Raw genomic sequence first — 12,097 nt, 5'->3', positions numbered from 1 at the left:
AGACTCGTCTCTGATGATTGTGTTCTATTAAAAACATTCTCTAGCTATTTCATATCGTGTATCCATATAATAAGAATAGGAAAATGACAAAAGGCCAACATTCTTAGCGGGGAAAAAAGAAATTAATTAATACCTTAAATACAAGGCATATTTAAGAAAAAAAAAATTGGTTACGTAACATTTTTCACAAAAATAGCTAATAGCTATAGCCCTGCTTTCTTTAAAAGAAAAAAAAAAAAAACTATAGCCCTGTTATTTTATTTGGTTTTCATTTCCATAATCTTTATACTTTTCATTGTTCATAAATTGGAACATTCTGTTTGGCTATCAAATTGAGAACAGTAATTTTAATGACATTTATAGGGATAAAAAAAAAAGACAGCATATACATACAGTTTGTTTTATTATTGTTTTTATCTTCACGGATCAAACAGTTCCTGAAGTTTGACAAACGAAATTTAAAGCTACTGTCTACAACAACAACACCACTATTTTTTCAGCAGAGAAACACAGATAGCATTCAACATAAACAAACTATAAGAATAAGAAAGAATCTAAAATAAACAACCATACATATTTAAGACCTCTACACTTCCTCCTTCTACAACTCTCTTCAATCAGTTTCCTGAAACAAGCCAAAAGAAGGAATTAAAATTCCCCAACACCAACATTTATGTATATTCACACACGCCCACACACTCGTGTGAGCACGCATACAAAAAATTTACGGAATACAATATGACCAAGTTATTTTGGTAACTGCATCCAACTATGTTGGTACAATAGTTTATTGGCATTCCAATAAAAAGTTGAAGAAAAAAGAGGAGACGATAAGAAGAACAACAAAAAAAAATTACATAAACTTTGTTATAAAAATAACTTGTTCACACAACATTTTTCAAAAGATTAATATAGGTACATAAAAATAAAAGTATTTATCTATCTATCTACCTACTGATCTTTTGCAATGGAGGACCGCTTCATAAATTGAATTCTCATGATGATGCAAATCAACAATAGGAGATGTTTTCTCTGAACTACTTCTCAAGCTTTTGAATTTCCAATCTGTTTTATCAATATCGTCAACAACTCTTGAGCACCCAACTTTCTGGCCTAACTGGTTGTTCACATACCTAAAAAGATACACCAAGGTTCTCCATGTTGATCTTCTCCACTTTGCAAGGATTCCATGATGAATTCCCAATTTTCTCGGGGTCACAGCTCGCGGAAAAAGCAAAGAACAAGAAGGGGCAAGCTTATTGGTTTGAGTTGAATTCGGGCCGCCGCCGTTGGGAGAAGAATCAAGAACTTCGGAAATGTCATCGGAGTGTGTCTCTGCCAGTGTGCCAACAGGCCTTAGAATGCCTTGGGAGAAAAGCTCATCCGCATGAACAAGAACAACAGGTGAGTGAGTAATTGAAGGATCAAAATTGAAGTTCTTGCGTTCAGCTAGTAAATGATCTGAGTCAATGATGCTGTAATTGATGAATTCTTTTGTGAGAGACTCCTCAAAGCCATCAAGTGGGGATTTGTTGTTGCAGTTTGACGATAACCAACTGTATGAAAAACTGTCACTGGCTATTGCCAATGTTTCCATCTTGCAAGAGTAATGATGAGTAATAACTTATATACTCTAAGGAGAAAAGCAAAATAATTTAGGTTTAGGGTCTTCAATGCTTAGTTCTAGTTTTATTTCATTTTAGATCCTACAAAATATTACATAAATATTTATAAGATTATATATTATAAAAATTAATTTGATATTCAATATGAGATTTGTTATTCCCATGTTTGGTCCCATTTTAATTTACTAACAATATTATAATGTTTATTTAATGAATTTAATGAATATGCAAGTAGCTGTATTATATTGGTCTTCTTTTAAGAGGTTTATTTGGATAAGTTTTTAAGAAAAGATCTTTGAGTTATCTTTTTTTAAAACGGTCTTATAAAAAAGTAAAAGTGATTTTATGTTTGCATATCTCATACGAAAAGATCTTTTTATCTAATAATTATGTTTGAGTATAATAATATAAAAATACTTTTTATTTAATTATTATATAAGAAACACATTTTTTTAGGAAATTTCTTTTTTTAAAAAAAAAGATGTAAATTGTAGCTTCTCAACAACAATATTTTTTTTTTATTTTTCTAGTGCTTTTACTTTTACTACTAGAAATTCGCCAAACACATTAAAAAATAAAAAAAAAGATATTTTTAATTGAAAAAAGATTTTTTTTATCAAAATAATAGCACCCAAACAAGTACTAAAATAATACCGTATCTCTTTATTGATAACAATATCATTTCAAAAATTATATTCAATACAAATTTTAATTTCAAATCAATTCAATTACCGTAAAATCAAAAAATATCCCAGTAGAATTGCTTAGAATCATTTGAAAAAGTTAATTAGTCTACTAAAATTAGGATATACCTTAATTTTAATTATAATGTAAAAAATAGTTTTTTTTTACTATATAATGTTACGTAATTAAATATACGTGTAAAATTACTTTATATTCACAAAGTATTAAAATTAAATTTTTAAAATTAAATATTTATAAATATTCTATTAAATAAATTTTTATGGTAGTTAAACTGATTTGAATATACATTTTATTTAAGTTTTTCATTTGATTTTAATTAACGAAAAAAAACAATGAATGTTAAAAATCTAACGCTTTAAGACAAATATAAAAAATGTTAATTATTTAATATTTTTAGAAAAGAAAAACTGATTTTATTGTTAGCTTATAGTGACAAAACAATGGTGACCACAAAGGGGAAGTTTTGCCTATTGTATGAGGGTCAAGTAGGGGACAAATGGAACAACATCAATGCTAAAATGTATTGACTTTAAGTAGTAAGATTAGTTTACTTTCCAATCCTTATAGTTAAACGGTTTCTCTCTGCAAAACCAATGTGAGGAAAATAGGGAATGAAGGAAGACAAATAAAAAATATCGTCCAGTAACATGTTTTGCTTTGTAACGCTTATTATTTTAAGTTTCAAGAGTTCAAGTAACTAAATACACCACATGATTTTTCCATTTTATTATTATTTTTAATATTGAAAATAAAAGGCATGAATAATGCCATGTTATATGGTGTAAGAGGGGGTTTGAAGAGCATGATAAATGTTGTAGGTGTGTAAGGCGCACACTTTGTTAAATCATAACATAATATATATATATTCTCAAATATTCACACATCAATTTTGAAGAAATATCCTAATTATTGAGCGATGGCTAGTTAACTCCAAAAAAAAAATTGTGTTCACAAGAAGCACATGTAAACTATTCTCGCTCCATTGTTATTTATTGTCGTATATATTTAGATCAATGAATATACATTAATACTCTTTTTTAAAACAAAATTAACAGTCTCTTTTATAACTTGTATTTTTTAACAAGTTAGTGTATTTAGAAAAAAAATATATTTATATATCCAGAATTTAATTTTTAAATAGAGTTTGGGTTGGTGTTAATTGTAATACATGAATATACATGATAAGGGTGACATGTGTCTAGGGGTGGCAAATGGGTCTAAATTCGCCAGGCCGGCTCGCGTAATCCGCCAAAAAAGGCGGGCCGACCTGAAAAATTGGGATCGCCAAATAGCAAAAGTCGCCTAACCCGCATCGCTTAAACCGCCGGCTTTGGCGGGGCGGGGCAGGCTTGCCCGCCGGGCTTAGTATTTTTTTGTAAGGGGTATTTTTGTAATTTTTTTGCCAAAACCCAATTTTCTCCAACCCAACTTAGCAGAGAATAAAGATGAAAATTGAGTGTTTTGGATTTTGTTTTTTTCTTTTGGAGACAATATTTATAATTATGTTTTGGATTATGTTTATTTTGCTTTAGAGACAATATTTATAATTATGTTTTGGATAAAAACTTTGAAAGTTGTAGAAGGCTTAGAGAAGGGAGTGGGGTTGAATCTATGACCTTCTTTTACTTTAATAAATTAACACTTTTAAAACAACTTAGCAATCTGAATCTGTTTGAACTCAGCAGCAGAAAATTTATGAGACAATTTCATTTTGTCTCATGAATATCAGAAAATAGAACAGAGCAGGAAAGAGAGAAGCTGACACCATCATGTATCCTGGTTCGGTTGCCTTGTGCAATGCAACCTACGTCCAGTATCCACCACAACAGTGGTGGAATTTTCACTATAGTTAAAGTATTACATATACCAATTCCATAGGATTGACATAATCTCTTTCACACTCAAGTTCTAACCTAACTTGACTTTGGCTTTGTAAATACTAACTCTTTTCACTCTTAGGCTTTTACTTGTACTCTCTCATTATTCCTTTTACCTCAAGAAATTACAGACAGATAAACCTTAAAAAGAAAATTACAATCTGTAAAACATGAAGGAGATTAATGCTTCAACAGCCTCTTTGCTATGTGATAAACCAGATTTGCTAGCCTTTGATTCAGTTCTTCATTCTGGCGGAATGCTCATTTGACTAGAAAACACTGTCCAGTTAGATGAACTTCTTCAAAGACATCTTCTCAGAACATACACCTCAAGAGCACTGATTATCTCTCCTTGGATTCTGAATGATCAAAGCTCTTTTTTGTATCTCCTTGCATGCTGCTGAGTTACTGTCTCCTAGGTCAACTCTCGAGCTTTGAGCTTTCCCAATCCACCGTCTCACTTTTTCCCATTTATCCTCAAAATAGGAACTTTGGTTCTGACCTTCTCTTGTTGACTAAAAGCCACATATCAGCAGAAACAGATATCTTCAATGGTAAATCCAGAGCTTGGCCATTGAAAAAACTACTTGGTCCCCAAGACATTATTTTAACCGTAGATACACAGCAGTGTAGAAAAGAAATAAACTTTTCCATGTATCCCAAGATAGAGTGGCAGAGAGTTGAAGATGTGATGCAGGTGGAAATTGTCTCTCAACAAATTTTCTTCGGCAAGTGTACCGAATTTTGTCGTCAAGTAAAAACTCACAATAGAGTGAGGTCGAATCCCACAGGGATTGATTGATCAAGAAACTTTGATTAGAAGATTGTTCTAGTTGTGCAAATTCAGAATTTGGGTTGAGAGTTGCAGAAAATAAAATGGCAGAATGTAAATGACGGAAAGGTAAATGCTAGAATTAAAGAACTGGAAGTAAATGACTGAAATTAAATTGCAGAATTGTAAATGGGAATGGGGTGTTTGCTCATGAAAATAAACGTAGAAATTAAAGAGAATGGGTGAGATCAGAATTTGGGGAGTTCATTGGGCACAGGAGATGTTGCAATTCTCCGGATCAAGTTCATTTTCATCTCTTCCTCAATCAATGCATTCATTGATCTCCTTGGCAATCTTAATTGATTGAATTACAATTTCTTGCAATTCAATCTCTCAAATCTTGATCAATAGCCAATTCCTTGGTCAATTGTTCATGAGAAGAGATGAAGTGTGGTCACTGATTATACCACATGCATTTCCCAAATCAAGTTTTGAGAGGATTATAGTCACATATCCATCCAAACCCAATTTGGTCCAGCATGAGAAAGCATTTCTAGCTTGATCTCTTCATTCCTCTTTCAAGGTTCAGAAGGGATCCAAGTTTGAATAGTTTCTTTTTCAAGATAACTACCCAATGGGATGAAGATTGAAAGCTTTCAAGTAAAATCAAGAGAAAAGATAGAAGAAGAATGAAGAAAACTAGTATTGATCCATCAAATTACAATAGAGCTCCCTACCCAATGAAATGGGTTTAGTTGTTCATAGCTCTAAAAATGAAAACCAAGATGGAGAATACATTCTGAACTAGAAGAGCAGAGAAAGTAAAAATATAGAGAGTAATGCTTTTCTTTTCCTTTCAGACTCTCTTCCAACTCTCTCCCCCAAAAACTCCCAATATAATTCAAAGCTACTCCTATATATACTATTCTTATATTCTTCTAGTTGATTCTTCATGTTTTGGGCTTTTGGATCTTCAGTTTGGAGCAGTTCTCTTCTTCACTTGGGCTTGGTTTTACTTGCAGAGAGAAAGTGTGAAGTGAGCAGAGACTTTAGCTCAGGACGTTAGAGGTGTTAACATTCAGTGAGAAAATGGGTTCGAAAACGTTAGTGTCATTCAACTTTTTCACTAACGTTTCTTACCCAAGTAAAGGCCACGTTAACCTCAACGTTAGTGGCACAAACGTTGCCACTAACGTTGCCTCTTTGTCCTTCGCACACGTTATTGGGACTCAACTTTCCCAATAATATTGAGAGCCTCCCCCTTTCCCACGTTAGAGTCCACGTTAACTTAGTTAACGTGGCTCTTTTAACGTAGGCATGCCAATCTTCGAGAACGTTAGTGACACTTAATATTGTCACTAATGTTCCAATATGCCCCTATTCACGTTAGAGTCCACGTTAACTAGGTTAACGTGGCTTCTAACGTGGCTTTGCAAACCATTTCCAACGTTAGTGACAATGTTGAGTGTCACTAACGTTGGCTCATCTTTCACTCATTGCCGTTAGCTTCCACGTTAACTAAGTTAACGTAGAAGTTAACGTGGCTCCTTGGGGTTTTGTGGTTGCTTCCAACATTAGTGACAATGTTGGGTGTCACTAACATTGTCGACCATTCTTGCCTTTCACGTTAGCTCCCACGTTAACCAAGTTAACGTGGAAGTTAACGTGGTACATTGCACCTTAGGCCAATGTTAGTGACAATGTTGAATGTCACTAGCGTTGGCTTCCTTCCCCTTGTTAACGTTAGAGGCCACGTTAACCAAGTTAACGTGGACTCTAACATGGCCACTTATGATCATTGGCCAACATTAGTGATAATGTTAAGTGTCACTAACGTTGGCTCAAAATCCTTTCTTCACGTTAGAGCTCACGTTAACTTAGTTAATGTGACTCTTAACGTGGGCAATGATGGCTTCGAGAGCGTTATTGGCAATCACTTTTCTCATTAACTTTGCAAGTTACCTCCCATTCCACATTAGTGGCCACGTTAATTAGATTAACGTGACTGCTAAGTGGTTCCTCCTTGCTTTCTTTGGTCCTGAAATCAAGCAATAGAGTGCATCAAAGTTCTAGTCCAAGTCATGGGTAATGCAACATACAATTTGTCACTAAATTTATGCAAAATCCTCATGAAATCATGTAAAATGCACAATGTATGCTTGAATCAAGGTGGAAGTGAATATCTACCCAAAACTAGCTTATTTCCTTAGGAAATGCATGAAACTACCCTAAAAACAGTAAAGAAAAGGTCAGTGAAACTGGCCAAGATGCCCTTGCATCACAACACCAAAGTTAAAGCTTGCTTGTCCCTAAGCAAGTACTGGAACAAGAGAATGATGAATGGAATGCCAAGAGAAATGAGTCATTCTTGTGGAGGTCATGTTACTGATTTTATGGTGGTTTCATGCATAGCAACTTAGGTTCATTCCATTACTGGCTTTCAGACCTTTATCATGTTCTAAAACACTGGTTTTGCTTACATACCATGAGACTTATATTGATCCTTTTATTGTCATTTCAGGGCTTATTTGTGTTCTTCAGGCTAGGTGCTCTGTAAGGGGGCAACTCTTTAAAATAAGCTTTCAACCAACACTCCCGAACCAGTTGGTTCAAGGTGCTAGGTGTTGAAACACCCCTACGGACTTACTTCCTCAAGTCTCTCCCCCATACATACACACCACAGGCATATGGTTTATTTATTTTCTTTTCTTGAGACCTTGGTGTCCAGCACCTCTTTGGGTTACTAAATGCTCTGTAGTGAGGGTTACTCTTGATAGTGGACTTTCAACTGATAATCCCGAGTTAGTTTACCCAAGTTACCAAGTGATAAGGCACCCCTAAGAGCTTATTCATCCAAGTAGATCCCTCACACAGGAACACCACAGACACATTCCTCAAGATTAAAACCATTGGTGCCTAGCCTTATTACTTACTCTTTTTCTTTTGTTTTTCACTTTAAGTGTTCTTTCCCTTTCTCTTATTAGGATCTTGCAATTTACTTAGTCTCATGGGTGTATTCAAAGCAAAGTATTCAGGACAGATAGTTGTCTTCCCACCTCGTGGTTGAACCAACTTAGCTAACTTATGATCACACCAAAGATTCAGAAAATTACTCCATATTATGAACTCCATTCTGGTCCTTTGAAACATAAACATTCTCTCCTTCATTTGATTTTAAAGACAAGCATACAATAAGTAAAGATATGATGCAGTGACACTTAAACCAGAAATCATAGACCTAAGCAATAAAACTTAAAATGCAGAGTTGAACTAGGTTCCAATCAGCGCATGACTATTAATTAACAGTGCATTCAGACTTCCAATTTTTAACAATATGAGTAGATGGAATTAAGTAGCAATACAACCTTTGAGAGATGGTTTGCTCCGCCAATCCAGTTGTCTTCTTGTTGTCATTGTCATAGTTCTTGATGCCTTACTTTCTTAGTTGAAGGTGCACCATCTCCTCATAAGCTTCCTGCAAGGTTATTGGAAGTTGCTTGTTTCCCAAGCACTTGAGGAATAGTTAGCTCGCATGTATGCTTATGATTTCTTAACTTATTTTGGGTGTGTGAACACCAAACTTAGTTCCTTGCTTACTACAAAACCTTGCATGCATGCGTAGAACCTCGTATCTTGCTGTTAGCAACTAATTAACTAAAGACTAATCTATATCCAAGTGGTTCCCTTAATTGGTTAGAGCTAGCAATGTGCTTTGAGAGTATAGTGTGATTCTAACTAGCATCCTCTGGTGGGACACCAAACTTAGAATCGCACTTTCACTCTTGAATTATTTTGGTGTGGAACACCAAACTTAGCTCCTTGCAATGCAGGGGAAACAACTTGTGATCTTTATTGAAATGCAGCTGAAAAGGTAGTTACCTAAGGTTGGGTTGCCTCCCAACAAAGCGCTTCTTTATCGTCACTAGCTTGACGATTCCTCCTCTACTTGAGATGATAGTTTACTCTGGGATTTTCCCCCATGTTGCCCAGATAATGCTTGAGTCTTTGTCCGTTCACTGTAAAAGTCCTCCCTGACCTTTCATCCATGATTTCGATGTGTCCATATGGTGAGACTTTAGTGACAATGAAAGGCCCTGACCACCTCGATTTGAGTTTTTCTGGGAATAGTCTCAATTTGGAATTGTAGAGGAGTACTTGCTGCCCCTTTTCGAAATCCCTGGGTGCAAGATGCAGGTCATGTCTCCTCTTTGCCTTCTCCTTATATATCTTAGTATTTTCATAGGCTTGTGACCTGAATTCCTCCATCTCTTGCAGTTGCAAGATTCTCTTTGCACCAGTAGCAATGCTGTCAAAGTTCAGTATCTTGATGGCCCAGAGAGCTTTGTGTTCCAATTCTAGTGGTAAATGGCAAGCTTTCCCATAAACCAGTTGATATGGGGACATTCCCAGTGGTGTTTTGAATGCGGTCCTGTATGCCCAAAGAGCATCATCCAGCTTCTTCGCCCAATCTTTTCTTGATGCACCTACAGTCTTCTCCAGAATTCTCTTTAGCTCTCTGTTGGATATCTCCGTTTGTCCACTTGTTTGGGGATGGTAAGGTGTGGCTACCTTGTGTTTCACCCCATATCGTAGGAGAAGAGTCTCTAGTGGTTTGTTACAAAAATGGCTCCCTCCATCACTGATGAGGGCTCTTGGGACTCCGAACCGGCTGAAGATATTCTTCCTGAGGAAGTTCATGACCACTTTGTTGTCATTTGTTGGGGTTGCAATGGCCTCTACCCATTTGGAAACATAATCCACTGTTACCAAGATGTACTTGTTTGCATATGAGGTTGCGAATGGTCCCATAAAATCTATTCCCCATACATCAAATACTTCCAGTTCCAAAATGAAATTCTGTGGCATGGCATTTCTTTTGGGCAAGTTCCCAGATCTTTGGCATTCATTGCAACTCCTTACCAATTCTTTGGCATCCTTGAAAAGGGTGGGCCAAAAGAATCCACTTTGTAACACCTTTGCTGCAGTCCTGTCCCCTCCAAAGTGGCCTCTGTAGCATGAGCCGTGGCAATTCCATAGTACTTCTCGTCCTTCCTCTTCTGAAACACATCTTCTAAGGATTCCATCTGAACACTTTTTGAAGAGATAAGGCTCGTCCCAGACAAAATATTTTGCATCATTCATGAGCTTCCTCTTTTGATGTTTATTGATTCCTGGAGGTAGAGCCCCAGTTGCCTTGAAGTTGGTGATGTCTGCAAACCATGGGGCTTTGTGCACTGTCATTAACTGCTCATCAGGGAAGAGCTCGTTCATACTCATATCATGTGTTTCCCCTTCCTCATGAGGAATCCTGGATAGGTGATCTGCCACCTTGTTCTCCACTCCCTTCTTGTCTCTGATTTCAATATCAAACTCTTGCAATAATAAAATCCATCTTATTAGTCTTGGTTTTGATTCTTGCTTGGCAAATAAATATTTAAGTGCTGTGTGATCTGTAAAAACAATTACTTTAGCACCAATGAGGTATGATCTAAACTTGTCAAATGCAAAAACTATGGCTAGCAATTCCTTTTCAGTAGTGAAATAATTTCTTTGAGCATCATTGAGGACCTTGCTAGCATAGTTTATTACATAGACTAAGTTATTTTTCCTCTGCCCTAACACTGCCCCTACTGCAAAGTCAGATGCATCACACATCAATTCAAAGGGTAAGTTCTAATCAGGTGGGGAGATGATAGGGGCAGAGGACAATCTTTCTTTCAAATGCTCAAATGCCAACATGCAGGTTTCATCGAAGATGAATGGTGTATCTGATACAAGGAGATTACTCAAGGGCTTAGCTATTTTTGAAAAATCTTTAATAAATCTTCTGTAAAAGCCAGCATGCCCTAAAAAGCTTCTAATTGCCTTGACATCACTGGGTAGAGGGAGCTTTTCAATAAGTTTTACTTTAGCCCTGTCCACTTTGATTCCTTGGTTAGAAATCTTATGGCCAAGAACTATTCCTCCTGTCACCATAAAGTGACATTTCTCCCAGTTCAAGACCAAATTGGTCTCTTGGCATCTTTTCAATACCAAGGTTAGGTGATTCAAGCAACTAGTAAAAGAATCTCCAAATACCGAGAAATCATCCATAAAAACCTCAATGAATTTCTCTATCATATCTAAGAATATAGAAAGCGTGCAGCGTTGGAAAGTCGCAGGTGCATTACATAGCCCAAATGGCATGCGCCTGTAGGCAAACACTCCATATGGATAGGTAAATGAAGTTTTCTCTTGGTCTCTAGGATCAACCACTATTTGGTTATATCCTGAATAACCATCAAGAAAATAGTAATAAGCATGTCCTGCAAGTCTTTCCAACATCTGATCCATGAATGGGAGAGGAAAATGATACTTTCGTGTGGCTTCATTGAGTTTCCGATAGTCGATGCACATCCGCCATCCTGTGACGGTCCTTGTAGGTATCAGTTCGTTCCTCTCATTGGGAACCACAGTGATTCCTCCCTTCTTGGGCACAACATGCATGGGGCTGACCCAAGGGCTGTCTGAGATCGGGTATATTACTCCTCCTTGCCAAAGCTTCATAACCTCTTTCTGTACCACTTCCTTCATGATTGGGTTCAGCCTTCATTGGGATTGAATGGATGGTTTTGCATCATCTTCTAAGAGTATTTTATGCATGCATATAGCTGAACTGATTCCCTTCAGGTCAGCAAGGGTCCATCCGATGGCGTCCTTATGCTCCCGCAGCACCTTGAGCAGTTCATCCTCTTGATCTTGGCTGAGGCACGAGCTTATAATCACTGGGTAGTTTTCATTTTCTCCTAGGTATGCATATTTGAGAATGGGTGGCAATGCTTTAAGTTCAACCTTTGGTGCTTCTGACTTTTCAGTCTCTTCCTTTGGTGCATCTTGAACGTGACTCCCTGCTGTTGCAACCTCCTCACTTGGTATATACTCCTCCTCCATTGATCTCTCGGGCTCTTCATGCTCTTCTTCTTCGAAACACTCCTGCACTTCTTCTTCAAGTGCGTCTATCCTCATGCATTCCCCTAATTGTTCTGGTGGGTAACTCATGGCCTTGAACACATTGAATGTCATCTTTTCATTGTGTAATCTCAAGGTAAGATCACTTTTTTGGACATCAATGATAGCTC

The 12,097-nt window shown here is 36.6% G+C and overlaps 1 protein-coding gene across 2 annotated transcripts; it reads right to left on the bottom strand.

Annotated features, from left to right (window-relative positions):
• Positions 1-386: 386 nt before the first annotated feature.
• LOC112801593 (probable membrane-associated kinase regulator 6) lies at positions 387-1,738 on the bottom strand. 2 transcript variants are annotated; one of them, XM_025844410.3, is made up of 2 exons: positions 956-1,738; positions 387-625 (listed from the first exon to the last, which is right to left on the bottom strand). In XM_025844410.3, the coding sequence occupies exons 1-2, from the start codon at positions 1,595-1,597 to the stop codon at positions 614-616; spliced, it is 654 nt and encodes a 217-aa protein (XP_025700195.1). In that variant the 5' UTR covers positions 1,598-1,738; the 3' UTR covers positions 387-613. The 2 variants fall into 2 exon arrangements, with proteins under 2 accessions (XP_025700195.1, XP_025700194.1); XM_025844409.3 differs by having other exon boundaries at positions 952-1,701.
• Between the last annotated feature and the right edge of the window lie 10,359 nt (positions 1,739-12,097).

This window comes from Arachis hypogaea, chromosome 5 (assembly GCF_003086295.3).
Source record: "Arachis hypogaea cultivar Tifrunner chromosome 5, arahy.Tifrunner.gnm2.J5K5, whole genome shotgun sequence".
In the NCBI taxonomy this organism is placed as follows: Eukaryota; Viridiplantae; Streptophyta; class Magnoliopsida; order Fabales; family Fabaceae; genus Arachis; species Arachis hypogaea.
The sequence above is the reverse complement of the archived record's forward strand: the minus strand, read 5'-3'. Positions and strand labels throughout refer to the sequence as shown.